The sequence below is a fragment of the Zootoca vivipara genome, chromosome 16 (genome assembly GCF_965207765.1).
Source record: "Zootoca vivipara chromosome 16, rZooViv2.hap1.1, whole genome shotgun sequence".
Classification (NCBI taxonomy): Eukaryota; Metazoa; Chordata; class Lepidosauria; order Squamata; family Lacertidae; genus Zootoca; species Zootoca vivipara.
This window is the reverse complement of record NC_142599.1, coordinates 20,678,481-20,695,138: the sequence shown is the minus strand read 5'-3', so window position 1 is coordinate 20,695,138 and position 16,658 is coordinate 20,678,481. Positions and strand designations below refer to the sequence as shown.

The window sequence follows — 16,658 nt, the reverse complement described above, 5'->3', positions numbered from 1 at the left end:
CTGACCTATGTTACAGGGCTTTGAAAACACTCTCACACTGTATAAGTGTGTACTGCTGTCGTGATCCCAGGAACAGCGCAATGAATTTGCCCAAACAAACTCTTTCTCTTGGACACACATCGCTTACAGACTCTGAGGTGGTTAGTTCAGATAGGAGTCTCTCTCTCTCTCTCCCTCCTTTGGTGACCTCTTTTGTGAGGACAGACACAAATACCTCATTTAAACTTTACTATGATACTGCTATCATCATTGATGTCCCTAAGGGAACAGCAGGAATGGATTTTAAAACCTGATATGGAAAGAAGTGAAAGAATGATTCATGGAGAGAGAAGAGGAATGGCTGGGCCAGAGCTTTAAAAGAACACGGGGCTTTTTGAAGCCAAACAATACAAGGAGCTCCCTTTTTACGGAGCCAGACCTAATAGTGCCTCCCATTCAGCACTGTCCACCCTTTCCAGGGTCCCAGACAGAGATCTCTTTCAGCGCTGATCGCACACAACCCTTTAAGCGGAGATGCAGGGAACTGAACATGGAACCTTACCCATGCCTTGATTTAATGGTGGCATCTTGTTCTGGTGGTTGCCAGGGTCCCTACCTTGATCGCCTGTGCACAAACCAGATACAGTAGTGGGACCTTTGCAACAGAGCTCCTTTCACAATGCAAAGAGCCAAAAAGCCAACGAAACAGAAACTAAATTGGGAGTGGCTAAAGCTGTAGCAAAACTGCAGAGCAAAGGGAATTAACACTGCAAGAGCAAGGGAGGAGAAACCCAGAGCAATGAGTTCTCACCATCAGCTCCTGGAAGAGCAATAAGTGGTCTGAGTAGGTCCAGTGTGGGCAGACATTTTCACAGGGGCTACTAAAAGGTTTTTACCTCCCCACCCCGTCTCCCATGGGTGGCTAATGTAGGGTGGTAGCTCATTGGAGATGGCTCATGGGGAGCTTGAATTGTTATTCAGCTGGGATGGGATTCAGTCTGAAAACTGCTTGTTTAAGGCCACGGGTGGGGTTCAGAATAGAGACATGGGGAACAGAACCTTTGCAGCACTGTCCATGGGCTGGAGGAGTTGGGGGCTTTTTTTGGGGGGGGGAAGGACACTTGTGGGTGGGGTGGGGATTTTACTTCCAAAACTGACTAGACACGAGGCTGCCAAATTCTCTATTAGAAGGGACAAGAACACAGTGCAATGTATTCCTCATCTCTAATAGGAGAGCTCCTGTTCAGGGCTCCAACTAGCTCAGAATAAGAGCCTTGTAATGCTTCCAGAAAGGGGGAGGGGAAGGTTTCAAGAAGAACATAAGGGGGGGGGGGAAGCACTTCAGTACTCATCCCCCCCCCAACATCCTCAAATCTCTCCCCACCTGTTCTTAGGGATGTGGGAGCAATTCATTTTGCACCATCCCTCACCAAACCAGTATGTGAAGCTATTCTTTGAAAATCACACTTGCAATGCAGTTCTCCACCCAAAAAAATGTGTCCATTAGGAAAAAGGGCAAAAAGAAAAAAGCATGCATTGGTGAAAATAACATACAAAAATATATTGGGGAAATTTGCTTGCAAAAAATGTATGCATTGCGCAAAACTGCAAAGAAAGAGGCGCAGGATTTTTTGTACAGACTATGAAAAAAACATGCAAACTGAAGTGGAAATGGGGTGTGGTAAACTGAACTTGAGACTGGAAAAATGAGAAACTGGGAGAATCCCAAATGGATAAGATTCTTCCATCCCCACTTGTGCTATACAGTGCTGGTATGGAGGGATGTTTCTAGATACCAGTAGTAGGAAAAGGAAATGTGGGGTGATGAGATCCTCATGGTATGTATGCCCAGGAGTGGCTGGGGAATTGTTATTACTATTATTATTATTAATCCCCTAAGTTAGTCTTCCCCAGATGCTCTGGACTACACATCCCATCTTGCCCAATGGTCTGGGATGACAGGAGGTGTAGTCCAAAACACCATCATTATATTTATAAAATGTGTATACCACCCTTTATCCATAGATCTCAGGGTGGGTCATAGCATAAAAAATATATAAAGACAAAAAAATACATTATAAAAACAAGAACAAACCAAACCAAAAACCCTTCTCCCCCAACACATTTAAAAGGATATATGATGTTAGCTATCTTTGTTGTTTAGTCGTTTAGTCGTGTCCGACTCTTCGTGACCCCATGGACCATAGCACGCCAGGCACTATCTAGAGGGCACCAATTTGGGGGAGGATACCCTAAGCTGTAAGCTGTGATGAGTTAAAACAAGCCAATTCCCTTCTTCCATCCCCGCCCCCGCAGCTGACATCCTCAGCAGTTTATTCTAAATGCATAGATCTGCTTTCCCCACCCAGATCTTTGGGACTACAACTTCCATCAGCCGCAGCCTGCATGGGAGCGGGGGCTGATAAGCAGCACGCAGCCAACTATGTTCCGTGCCTTCTATAGATCTTGGAAGCCACTTAACATCAGTCTCTCTTGAAACCATATATATATATATATATATAAAATCATACTTGGGGATTGCCCTGAGTATGCAGCCCTTTATACACTCCCAATGGGCATGGTGCTAAGCAAAGGTTGGTATTAGAAGGAACGATGACAAAGAATGGGAGTGTCCGATACACCCCCATCAAGGCAGAAGACAATTGGGAGACACTATTCTAGCACTGGAGAGATTGGGGTGTTAAAGATTTGTACCTCCTTGCCATGCAATTTTAGCCTCTTTCACATGTTATTCGCATGAAAGGGACATCAAACAAGTACTGGGGGTTGGTGTTGCAGTCCTGTCCCAGCCTATGGCTCTGAGCACACTGCCTGGCTTGGCCTGGCCTCTAGATTAGTGGTTTTCAACCAGTGTGCTGTGGCACCCTGGGGCACCTTGAATGATGGTCAGGGGTGCCATGGGCAGCACTGGCCTCTGTCCCTCTTTCCTCCCCTCCCTCCACTGATGCCCTCACATCTCATTGCCTCTCAAAGGCTTGCATAGCTATTTATTGCAGCAGCCCTGGCTACAAGCTCCACAGGCGAATCTCTTTGGGGCGGGGGCAGCTCAGCGACCAGGGGAGGGAGCAGCAGCAGGGGAGAGGAGGCTGAGGGAATGCTCCACAAGGAAGGGTGTTTGAAAAAGGGTGGGAGGCTGCCAGCATTGCATGCAAGGGGTGACAAAACTGGGATCCTGAGCCCCACAGGGGTGCCAAAAAAAAGAATGTAGTTGGTCAAGGGAGCCGTGGACTCAAAAAGATTGAAAACCTCTGCTCTAGATAATTATATACTGTATTAAATGATGCACAGACCTGTATTTGTGTGTGTGTGCACAGTTGATGACCCCAAGACCATAAGAAATTGCTGGATCAAGCCAATGGCCCCTTAAGCAGAGGTTGGGTGAACATCTGTCATGGATGCTTTAGTCGAGATTCCTGCATTGCAGGAGGCTGGACCAGATGATCATCGGGGTCCCTTCCAATTCTACAATTCTATGAGTCTACCCCCTATGGGAAGCCCACAAGCAGGGCCTGAGAACAACAGCACTCTTTGCCCCACCTGGGGTTTCCAGCAACTGGTGTACGGAAGCATTGCTGCCTCTAACTGTGGAAGCAGAGCACAGCCACTGTGTCTAGTAGCCACCAATAGCCCTCTCCTCCATGAATTCGACAAATCCTCTTTTGAAGCCATCTAGGCTGGTAGGTATGTCATCTAGACACACATGCAGGCACCACAATTTAAGGAGGATATTGACAAGCTGGAACGTGTGCAGAGAAGGGCAACCAAGATGATGACCCTTGGAGTCCCTTCCAAGTCTACAATTCTATGATTCTATGTCCTTGTTCCCTGCTGCTTGTGCAATGCTCCCTTTATGAAAGCAGAACATGTGGGCTTTTTTCATGCCACTTTTTTTTTTGCATCCCCCCCCCCGCCCGCAAAGTGACGGAACAGAAACATACAGCTAAGGAATGACACAAGTTAATAATGCACGTGGAAATAAGACAGAAGGGAAATCCCAGAAGTTAGAGACACCACTCCAGAAATTTGACACACTGGTTAAACTCGGGTGGTGTTGAATACACCTGATTGGCCTTCCACCCACATTTTCCCAGAAGCAGCCTTGGGCAATCAAGTATGTATGTATGTGTGTGTGTGTGTGTGTGTGTGTGTGTGTGTGTGTGTGTGTGTGTTATGTCTGGACTCTTCTCACATTCTGGTCACTCTCCAAATACGTACTCAGTCTGACTTAGCCATGAAGAGCACAGGATTAAGTTGCAGCTAAGCAAAGTTCCATGCTGCCGCAAATCTAACCCCCAGTGAACCAATACATGGCTACAGAACTGGCCATGGTCAGTTGAGGCAGCCTGAAGGTTAACGGTACCTTTTATGAACATTGTGTAGTCTCCCCACTACCTTGGGCATGGAGGGAACCTCAGCTAAATCCCTGAAATGCGGTTAAGGGCGAGAAGCCAATAATCAAAATGCCCATAGAATTGTTAAAAGGTCAAGGCCTACCCTACCATGACTACAGCTAAGCACGAGACCTTCTTCGTGGAGTTGTGAAGCTACACATCCAGTACTGCCCCAGGAGATGCACAGGTGGCTAATATGTTATAGGTTGCCTGCCTTGTATGTGAACAGAGGTTCATCTGGCTCTGGAAGGGTCAGAATAAGAGGTGGTGAACTGGCTGCCCGTGGGTGACACTGAGGCCCCAACACAACCTCATCATGCCATGGAAGGGCAGCTTCGTGTCTTGCATGGCCAACTGAAAACCCTCTCATTGGGAATGGGCCTGACACAGAGAGGCCTCTCAGGTAATCATGCAACTGAAGGGGGAGAGAAGCAGCTGGCAGGTCCTTTGCCCAGTGTGTATACAGCAGATTCTACCTGGCCAATGTGCTCTGAGGGGTACCTATGTGTCATCATTGGGCAGTTAGCCTCTAAGCAGGTAGCTTGGATAGAATCCAGCACTGTAGACTGAAGACATGCTGCTGCTTGCCAGTCCTTATATTTAAGATGCATTTGCACTGATGACATGAATACAAATGTCAAAATGTTCATATACTACTACTAGATCCACACACCCCATTTCTCTACCAGCTAATGACAAGCCAGGAAACCTCAGTTTGTATTCAAAACGGTGGTGATTTCTTCATGTCTGTGACACCATTTCCAATAATGTTTTTTTAATGTTAAAACACACACACACACATACACACCAAGTTAAAGGAATGAGAAAGGAAGGATAAGAAAGGGGTGGCGTAATCTAAATAGAAGGCAGTGTTAAAACGTTTGCAAGTTGCCCCACGGTTTTAGGATATGGCAGGTTATAACTGGAAATTAGTTAGAGCTCTGGTGTGGGGCACCTTTGGTGCTCAGATGTTGCTGAACTGCAACTTCCATCATGCTTGCCCATTGGCCATGCTTGCTGTGGCTGATGGGAGCTGTAGTTCAGCAACACCTATAGGACCCAAGGTTCCCCACTCCTGCTCTATCTGGTGCAGGACATGCAAGACAATAGAGGGCTCCATGAAGGAGGAGGAGGAGCCACATAGTGCAGCTACCGTGTTTCCCCCTTTTTAAGGCGTAGTCATAAAATAAGCCATAGCAGCATTTCTAAGCATTTGAGAAATATAAACCGTACCCCGAAAATAAGCCATAGTGATAGGCGCTGTGCGGAAGAGATCACTGAGCTCCCCGAGTCAGCAGCAGCAACGCCGGCCGCAGCAGTGTTTGCTGAGTCCTTTCTTGCTTTTGGGACTTGGTTACTGTGCTGGCTTGGGATGGTGTGTGTGCAATTGCTGTTGCTGCTTCGTGTTTTTCAGCTGGATTCTCTGGGTTCTAAGCACTTTCCCCCGTTTGTTTGTGAAGCAGCACTCGGCTGCAGCCCCTGCCTCTCCCGACGGCTGCATGAATGCGAGGCTGGATTTGATCGCTATCTCCTTTTCCATTTCTTTTGTCTTTGAGCACCCGGCCCCGCCCCCTCTCCCCTTCGTGGAATGAAGAACGGAGTTTTAGCAGCATTTCCTCATTATAAAAAAAAGGTCAGGAACTTTTACTTTAACCTCAAAAATGGGATATTTCCTCTCTCTAAAAACAACTCTGACCTGAACACCAATATAACGGGGGTAGATCACCTCCAGTTTATAAATCCGCAAGTAGATCGCAGTCTCCTAGAAGTTGGGCTCTATACTTTGGCTGATTGCAAGCCTTTGCATCTTTAAAAAACAAAAACCATGCGCTTCTCAGTCTTAATTTTCCTTTAATTCATCCCCCTATACCCTCCTCCAACCATTGCCTCCTTCCATTCCTTACCCCCCTCCCTCTCTCCCCACTTCCCTCACTCCTGTGCGATCTCATTTAGTCATATACTTGCTTTTTCTGTTGTGTTGTCTATTTTATATTTAATATTATTACCCTTTATGATGTTATTTTTCCCCTTGCGATAATTATTTATTTTTTATCTTTAACTAACTTTCCTTTCCATATTTTTCCATATATAACTCAACACTTTCCCATTCCTTCTTAACTCTTTGGATAGAGTGCCCCCCCATTATTGTTGTTAATTTTACAATTCCTGGATTTTTTATGGAACCGAACAGCTCGGGTGCTTCAGAATGTGCCTTCTGTTGCTACAGGGCTATGGGGCTTCACTATTTGACCCCCCCCCAGGTTGGGATTTTTAAAGTAGTTCTGTGGGTCCCAGGGCACAGAATCACCCCCGATCCTTTCCTTTGTCTAAACAGACCTATTCCCCCCTGACTTTGGAAGGCTGTGCTTCAAGGGTGATACCAGGGGTTTTTTAAGACCTGCGCCTCTTAAGGATTGTTACAGTCCATAACTTCCATTGCTTTCTACAGGGTTGGGGGTTTAAAGCACTGCCACCCCCACCCCACCCTGCAGGCGCTCGGAACTGGCAGCGCCAACAACGCGCCCAGCAATGTGCAGAAGAGAGCACCGAGCATCCTGAGCCAGTGGGTCCCAGTTGTACCAGCACTTTTTTTTAAAAAAAAAGACACCCCCTGAAAATAAGCCACTGTGTGTTTTTTTGAGGGAAAAAAGTTATAAGACGGTGTCTTAAAAAAGGGGAAACACGGTAGATAAAAACAGTGCTTGCATGTTATATTGCATTTGCCAAGACTCAATCTCAGGGAGGGAGCCTCCAATCGGAAACCTTGGTGTCAAGGGCACTTCCCAGCCAAGGAATGCATACCACAGAGAGTTAACTCTTCATGGTCAAACATAACACTTGCTTCTACAGCTCTGGAAACCTATGCAAACCAATCTAGTGTCTAGGTAGCTATTCCCAGGAATGTGCTTTAAGGAGCAGTTGCAACAACTGGGGACCACTCCCCCTCCACCAGTTGATGTACCTTCGCCCTATGGGCTGTGGGTACATAGCCAGAGACTATGCCTGCATGGAAGCTGTTTCTGCTCTTGTTGCTTCAATGATCTCCTGGTTCTGGGAGACTGTGGTGCAGGGGAAGCACCCGGCACTTCACTTGCCTGGCTTGCCTCTTCCTCCTCCTGCCTCTGATTCTTGCCTCCTGGCTGGTACGGGTCCCCGCAGACCACTCCCCCCACTCCTGAGTCAGACTCCAGCCCCATTCCCCCCAGTACACACTCGAGGGCATCCTGCCAGTCCCTGGCACTTGGGAAGGCGATGGCTACTGGACTGGGTTATTGGTTCTCAAAGTGGGAATTTGCAGGGGGGTATTTTTAAGCACAGATAAAAGGCAAGAAAGAGGGGACATGATGGAAGTTTACAAAACTATGCACGGCACGAAGTTTTTCTCCTTGTCTCATAACACTAGAACTTGTGGACCTTGAATGAAGCTGAATGTTGAAGGCTCGGGACAGATGAAAGAAGTGTATTTTTCACCAGCACATAGTTAAGACTACGGAACTCGCTCTCACTGGAGGCAGTGATGGCCACCAACCTGGATGGCTTTAAGAGAGGATTGGGCGAAGTCATGGAGAAGAAGGCTATCAAGGGCTGCTAGCCATGGTGACTATGCTTTGCCTCCATGGTGACTATGCTTTGCCTCCATGGTATGAGGCAGCAATGCATCTGAATGCCAGTGGCTGGAAACCACAGGAGGGGAAACTGCTCTTGTGCTTGGGTCCTCTTGTGGGTTTCCAAAGCGGCATGTTTGGCAACTGTGAGAACAGGATGTTGGACTAGATGAGCCACTGGCCTGATCCAGCAGGCTCTTCTTCTGTTCTTAAGTGGAGATGTGGCATTTCCCTTTGTTTCTCCCAGCTCAGGTTTAGTTCTGCTTTCCTGGCTAGTTTATACTCCCTTCTCCTTTAACAGCAAACTCAGTCGATGAGTGCTGACAGGACTGGGAGACAAAAGGTGGCCATTGAGAACTGAGAGGGTGGGACCAACATGCAGGGTATTGGTGGGGAAACCTAGAAGTATCTCCAAAGCATTGAGGGTTGTATTCAACTTAGTATTACTCAAAGCACAGAAATTAATGGGCCTGAGTTAGTCATATCCATTAATTTCAATAGGTCTGCACAGAGTAAGGCTAATATTGGATGCAACCCTAAAAACAAAACAGGTAACCCCCAATTCCCAAATAGCACCCTAGTTGGGACTGACAATACTCAGTGTTCTCCAGGAACCATGGACTGTTGAGTGTCAAAAGCAGGGTGGAGAGGAAGGGAAGGGAAAACCTGGAGTGGTGGTGTACAAAACAGCTTGTTTCATCCCCTTGCAGCTTATAATATTCTGGATGTGGGCATGGCTGATTAAATGGCCAATCCTGAACAGGAGCACTCCTGTTAGATGGTGAGAATACACTGGAACATTTTGTAGCAGGTACAACTTTTGCATGCATTTAAAACACCACTGGTGGCAAGAATGAGGGGGAAAGAATACTGGTGAGATTTCATTTTCCTTGGCCATGCCTTTACTTTCAAGGAGTAAAAGGGAGGGGGGGCATTGTAAGTTTACCAGTGGTGATAACTGGATACACCAATGGCAGACACAGGAGGAGCCAGAGGGAAAACACGAGTGGTAGCTGGTTCTGTGTATCATACTATTCCCTTACCCCTCTTGGCAGACAGGTACCATGGGTCATAGTAATGCTCCTCCAGGTCTCCCAGGGGTTGTAACTACTGCTTAATGATTAGTGTGGTACTTGACCGTTTATGAGCTGCAATGGGAGGGGGCAAGATTTGGCGAAAGCCAACACTCACTTGTGAACAAATGGGTGTTGTGAATTCCCAAAATAGGTCCCCACATTGAGGACCTATACTAGCGAATGCTGGCAAAACGTATTTCGGCAACTGCCAACTTTTACTAGTGTCATCTTGGGAGATTTTTGGACTGTTGCATTTGGGGTTGTCAGTCTTGACATCCGCCACATTTTAGACACGGATATGCAAAAGTGAAATTCGTGAGATACTGATATACCGCTAGCATCAGAATTCCCTCCGCCCCAAAGAGTCATGCTTTGGACTGAGTAGTATTTTAGCAAGAGATTGAGAATGAGGGAACTGAATGACTGCGCTAAGTTACAACAGGACTGTATCCATTTCTACAAGGCAAGGGATGCACTGGTATAATTAGATGCCACAAGATTCGCTACCAAAGGAGAGAACACCCAAGGCCTCCGCTTGGATGAGGCGTGAGGCATGTTGCCGCCCTGAAGACGATCCTTCCATGCCCGTACAATCGGGTCAACCTGTAAGATCCGGAGGGAGCAGTTTCCCTTGCCACACTGGGGTGGGGGAACCACACACACACACACACACACACACACACACACACCCCTCCTGAGATCCATGCCAGCAGTGAGCATGAGCAATAATTCAAACTCGACTGCTTCAGCACAAGGGGTGGGGGAGATATGAAGCCTCTACCACTGCAAATTCGTTCTCAAACCACCATTGTCTAGAGCTAAAAAGAACCACTTTTGATGTGTCCTGAAGATCGGAGCGAGGGGGAGCATGAGGGAGGGGGCAAATGTGCTATGGAGAGGACTCAGGGAAATGGCAAAGGAGAAAAATCATTCAGCTACGAGGCAAGACAAAAAAAAAGCGGGGGGGGGAGGGTTATCCATTGTAATTTCTGGGCTGGCTCAGGATGATGTCATAATGGCAGGCAGCAAATGCAACGGCCAAATGCTGGGCACCCTGTAAATCTCTCTGCCCATGTGACCTCTAATACTGATTTGGCCGAAATACCAAATATTTCTATCATTTTACATGTAGGAGATCGTTTCTGGTTTGTGAAGCATCACAACCCCTCCTCCATCCACTCTTGGGATACTGCTGCCAATTTCCAGCTGTGTGTGTGTGTTATAGGGAGAGAGGGAGTGTGTGTGTGTGTGAAAAGGAAAGGATGGGGGAGGAGGCAGAGACCTCACTCTCTACAAGCACACACCCCTTTCGCTACTACAAAGACATCACTAGCAATCACATTTGCAATAGTACAAATGCTGGCTGAACCACCGCCACCATCTCCTCTTGCCTGCTTTTTCTTGCACCCTTCAGTAAAAAAGAAAGAAGGGAAAAGAGGGGAAAAAACCCAGCCCTCTGTCATTTTATAGGAGTTGCCCGGTCCTTTATAGTGTCAAATGGGAACAATGCAGTTAGCCGTAAAATGAATGAATGAGAATGAATGAATGCAAACAGCTAAGCAATTCGCCATGAGAGGCGGCAGTGGTTCCTTCCACTGGTCAAACCATCAGCACTCATTAAAATTATAATCATCAATATCTCCAGTCACTCAGTCGTTCCCCACCCCCCACCCCTCCTCCTCCTCCTCCCAGACAGACAGAAATTATACTCAACAAAAATGGATGCAATTTGGAACAAACCAATCAGAGGGAAAAAAGAAAAGAAAGAAAAGCACCTCTTCCTTCCAAAAGCCACGTTTAAATTTCAAGCTGCTGCAAATAAATCCCAAATTGCTAAGAGATATTTTCAAAATATTCTGCAAAGGATTTTTTTTCTTTAAATAAATAAAAAACCCACCTCTCTCTCTCCCTCAATATCTAGTTGCTATGCCAACAAAAAGATAGAAAAAGAGAGAGAGAGAGAGAAAGAGGGCGTTGGGAGAGAATTCTTGACCCCTTCCCCAGACTGACACAGTCACATCAGAACGAGGAGGGGAGGAAAAAAAAAGGATAGCAGGGCAAGGGGTGTGGTGGCTGCTTACCAAAGATGCTGATTTGATTGTGGCAAAGCGTTCTCGGTTCCGGTAGTGGAGGGCCCGATTCTGGACTGAGTGGGTAGGCCGCAGCTCAGGCCTGCGCTCCCCGTGGCCCACCTCATCCCTTATGAATACATGATCCTGCAGAAATGGATGAAAACAAGGAGAAAGTCCAGTTGTGCTCTTTCTTCGCCGGCTGCCTCTCTTTCACCCCTCTTTTTGCACAAGCCCTGCTGTTTGAAATGCATAGTTTGGCTCTCTGCTAGTCCCTGCAGCTCTCACAGTACAAAATGAATAAGCAACACATTGCAGCCTTCAGTTAGGAATGTCAGCTGATCGCTAGTGGGATGCCTTCTGAATCCCTGGCAGATTTTTTTTTTAACCTCCAGAATTACATATGTGCAAAAAAGAGAATCAAAAACACAAAGCGCTGCAGAGCAGTCAGAGTCCTCAGAAGGGCTTGCTTAAAACACTGCACCCAAATAATCCCTTTAAAAACATGGTTTCCATGGCTAGCAAAGATGCTGCTGCTGCTGCTGGTGGTGCTGCTGCTGCTCCCTTTGAACACAGAAGCAAGGATCTGCCACATTCCCTTTTCCAGCCTGGATTTTCCTCTGGACTTGCTATCTGCTCTGAAGAAGAAGCATTTCTGTCTAAATAGATGCAGGATGGATGAGACCAGCCTCTCTCTGTGTGTCTTGTGCTGGAAAGACTCTGTGACCACTCAGGGATCCTGCTTTCTAGTCATGATCGTGCACGGTTCTAGCATTTTCTCTCCATAGCCTTGGAAAGGATTTTTTTTTTTACATTTAAAGAGACAGAACACAGTTTAATACAAATGATCTTTGCTAAGTTTTTTCTTCTCTCCTGTGACCCAGAGCTTCAGGAAACAATGACACGATGGCCAGAATTCGTGTTTTAAGTGTCATACTGCCTCACACATTTTTAAATAAATAAATAAATAAATAAATAAATAAATAAATAAATAAATAAAATGGATGCATATGTCATTTGAGAAATTGCATTCTTCTTCCAGTGGCAAATGTCTGTGTCTTGGATCTGGGACATGGGAGTTTGAATTTCAGATCATCTGTGGACTATGTTGGATGGCCTTCAGTGCTGTGCTACCTCTCGGCCTCAGTAACTCGTCTGCATAATGGGAATAAATCAGTGGCCTACACACTGTGTCATTTCAGGCTATATATTATCATCTACTACTTATAAATTATTATATATGCCCAGATTTAAACAGACCACTAAAAAGAGAACCCTGTTATTGCAATTTAGAATAAAGAAAAGGCTACTTTTAAGCTGCCAGCCTCCAAGCTAGCGAAACTCTAATTCCCCCCCCCCCAACATTTTTCAGTAAGGAAGAAGTCTGGTTGGATTCATCCTGCCATCTAGAGTAGCTCCAAGAAGCAGGGTGTGGCATACTAAGAACCCGAAAGCAAGGGTGGAGAACCTGTGGCCCTCGAGATGTTGTCGGGTTCGGACTCCCATCATCTCTGACCACTGGCCAGAGTTGACGGAAGCTGGAGTCCAACAACATCTGGAAGGCCCAACAGAAATAAGACCAAGCCCATCTAGACAGACATCCCATTTCCAGTGGCATCCAGAAAAGTATAAAATGAACTTTCCGCTTTTTCAGAAGTCGGAAGTCAGTGCCACTGGATTTTCATTCTTATTATGTGCAAAGGGACTGTAAAACCAAGGAATTGGTTCTAATGAACATAACAAATAATACAGAACCAGGGCACCGACTGGAGACCAGGTTTAAGGCAGCCCATAAGTCCTAAGACTATTTATTTTTAAAAGCAAGAATCAGGATGCTACTTCAGGGGTATTACTCTGCCTGCCCTACATGCACACGCAGTACTTCAAGGGAGTTTGGCCACATACCCTTGCTAACCAGCATGGGTCACCCACAGCTTCCTATGGATCAGTAAGCTCCATCAAAAGAACTGGCTCTCCTCTTATTTTTAGGTGTGATCAGAGACTGATTGTGCTAGGGTATGCCCCCTTCAAGATCAAGCAAGCAAACCACAGGCGATTAATTCAGAACGGCATGAAAAACCCACTCTACTTGCTACCAGGATCTGGTGACTCTTTCAAGTTACTCCAGGTCCCGATTATCCTCCTGAATCTAAACATGTTCCGAATGACCATTTTCATTTATTACATAGTGTTGATGCTATATAAAGCAATAAGAATTGGAACACCCCCACCAAATCACTGGGCAATGGACATTCAAGAAGTATTACTGCATGTTGATGTGTCATGTAAGCAAGGCCCCAGAGGCACTCTGGGCAAGTCATCCAGGTCCTAAAGACTGATCTTCAAAACAGAGAAATGGTCGTAGACAGAGCTGGCTTTTTGTAAAGGAACGCAATTAATTGCCAGTGTTAATGGGTTAGCGAATGCTTTGCTATATCCAGAAGGCTCTGTCTGTCACTTCTTCCCCATCCCTTTCAGCATATACTTGCATTTCTCCTCCTTCTTCTCACATCCATGTGGACCCCGTTCCAAATCAGTCTGTACTAAATATCTCTTTTGTACCTTCCGAGTAAGTGCAACCCTAATTATGCATGCTCCAGACTTTGAGAATCAACCTGTACCCCCAACCTGGTGCTTGCCAGATGTTTTGGACTGCAACTTCCATAACCACCACCAGATTTTGGCAATGCTGGCAAGGGCTGATGAGAGCTGGGAGCCCAGCAACTTCTCGAGGGTAGCAGGGTGGAGAAGGCTGTCCTAACAAAACCACCCAGAAGTTACCAGGGCAGTTCCATCGTGTTTCAATTCCAAATTAACCGTGAATCGGAAGCAAAATGGTATCAGACAGAGCACTTGTCGCATGTGGGTCTGCTCCCGTTTCCCCGTCCCTCCTAATTGACATGGGGCACATGAACAAGGATCAGGACCTCTTACCATTTCCCAGGAGACTTGTCATCGGATTTAAGTTCTGTATAACATTCAAAAAAGCCAACGGGATGGAACAAGGGCAAGTCTGCTGTCCATCCACGTAAGTCTAAATGGCTCTTGTGAGGATGCTTGCGGGACATAAATACAGGAAGGAGTAAGGTCTCTTCATTGGACTATGCAGGAGAGATGTTCAGAAGTCGAGCGAGCACATCCTTGAAACTCACTGATAATGGTTTAAAGCCATTGTTTCCTATCTGCCTGAATTGCAAACACAGCCAATCAACAGGCCAGTGTGTTTGTACGGGATGAAAATAACACTGTGTGGTTGTTATAATTGTTATTGTCTGCAGAACCTTTTCTAGAGGCTGTATCCAGGAGGACCTCTTCCATTTTCTGCTCTTTTTTCTTAGCTCTGTAAGTGTAGCGGATCACTAAATGAGAAGTCCTAAGGTGGTGCAGAAGCATCATCAGTGGAGGTTGCTTAACAGCAAGTTACACAAACATGGCTGGAATACTATCCGGGTAGCTTCTTCAGCATATCCAAGTGCAACCAGTTCTTTGAATAAGGAAGCTTGAGGAAGGATTCCCATTTCCAGCAAGAGGAATTGACTCACGATGTGTCCAACATTGCCACTTTATGGTTTTCTAGTGCGGAAGAGTCTATGCTTGCAGGAAGGATGCAATGTTTATCCTAGGAAAAACTGACCAAGATTCTCCTTGACTGACAAGTGATGAAGTGCATCTTTCAGACCATAGCTGTTAATACAAATAGGGTAAGATGCATCTGGCACGTAACTCGAATGTATAAGCAGCAACTTTTTTGAGGAACTATAATTTGAACTAAACAGGGCTGCTTTCCAAACAAGGAAATTTTGTAAAAAATAAATAATTTTTTTTAAGGTACACATTAAAATTCAAAGGAACTTGGAAAATCTCATCAACTGTATTTGGAGGCTGAGCAGGGACTCCAACTTCATATCCATTATCATGCAAAAGATTCCTCTTACGTGGATGTGCAAACTTCATCCACTGGTGTGATGGACGGGTTCACTTGTGCGAGAAATAAGCAACCTACAAAGGCTACTTGATTGAAGTTGGCTTTATTCTACATCTTCACCACTGGCAGGTAAGTTTTATGCATGTGGGATTTATTGGTAGGACCACAGTAAGCTGCACTATACTGAGACATAGACCACTGGTCCATCCAACACAGCATTTGTCTGCAATGCCTGGCAAAGGCTCTCCCTCCTGCCCTAACTGGAGATGTCAGGGTTTGAACTTAGGACCCTCTGCATATGATGTATATGCTCCATCACAGAGCGCAACCCACACCCCAATTTGTTAAGGATAAAGGAAAACAGTATTTGGCCAAAGTTTGAGAGGCCAAATCTGCATTTTATTGGAGGAGGATAATGGTTGCATTAACTTAAATGAAACTAGCTTCTAATCATGTATCAAGATTAAATATTTAACTTCAAGAAAAAATTGTTATGATCCCAGTGGGCAAATAAATAAATAAATCTCTATCCCATGATAGTATAACCATGCCAGAGACTGGAAGCCCATAACAAGCCTATCATCAAAAAGATCCTTCATGCCTACATTGATTTTTTTTTGTTCAGAGACTTTAGCCCCAATCCTTGATGCAAGGTTCAAAATGTAAGGGCTGCTTCAAAATGCAAGCATATAGTATCTCATTGAGTATCCCTATCCTTCTGCAGAACTCTACATGTGTCTGGGAGCCTCCTAGAACATTGGTAATTTTTAACCATCAATATATATGTGTGGGCAGGAGGGGACACAGCTATGCCGAGACAGACAGCTAAGTATTATCGACTCTGACTGGCAGCACCTCCTGAGGATTTCAGACAGGAGTCTCTCCCAACCCTACTGGAGATGGCAGAGGTTGAACATGTGCATGCAAATCAAATGTTCTAACACCTCCCTTCCCTAACAATCCTCCTGTTCATATAAACATAATTCTATCTTACCAACGAATTCTAACCATGGCTAACAAAAGCTGTTTCCAGTTCCATGGTCTGTGCTCACTAATTGTCTTGAAGCTGTTGGGTTCAGAACCTGTTGGGAGCTGAGCAAGACCAGAATGGGTCTGGAATGGCAATGGCATCTAGCAATGGTTAACAGGCAACAGGTCACACTAGGAAACAAGTTCCAAAAAAGGTGAAAATAGCCATGTTCAGGAGAACCTGGGAGAGCTCTCGGTAAGGCGACCTAGGTAATGGAACCTTTGTTTCAGTAGCACCCTGCTTAACCAATCACCCAAGAAGTCAAGCAAGTCACTGACTGCTCAAGTCCCATCCCCTAGCTGAAAAGTAGCAGTGATATAAGGAGGCAGAGCTCTGCCTTGGAGTTTAGCAAACCTACACCACAAGGTGGCCACTAACCGTGCCCTCGAGCACAAGCTTACATGGGACTTCAGGGGCTAGAAAAGATGCAGTTGCTGATTATAGCTCCTTGCTCAGCAAGTCTGAACTTGTCACAGAACCTGTCCCTTGTTCTGCCTTGTACTCCTGCGCCCACAGAAGAGCCTCCTGCCTCAGAAAGAGGTCTGGGTAATCCAGGACAGGG

At 45.9% G+C, this 16,658-nt stretch overlaps 1 protein-coding gene across 9 annotated transcripts in view; it reads right to left on the bottom strand.

The window, feature by feature from the left end:
* TAOK3 (TAO kinase 3) overlaps window positions 1-16,658 on the bottom strand; it is a 123,590-nt gene that overhangs the window by 34,885 nt on the left and 72,047 nt on the right. For all 9 annotated transcript variants that reach the window (XM_088659655.1, XM_088659656.1, XM_088659651.1 and 6 more), the window contains one exon: window positions 11,154-11,288. In XM_088659655.1, coding sequence (XP_088515781.1) covers window positions 11,154-11,288 — 135 coding nt within the window. The remainder of the gene's footprint in view (window positions 1-11,153; window positions 11,289-16,658) is intronic.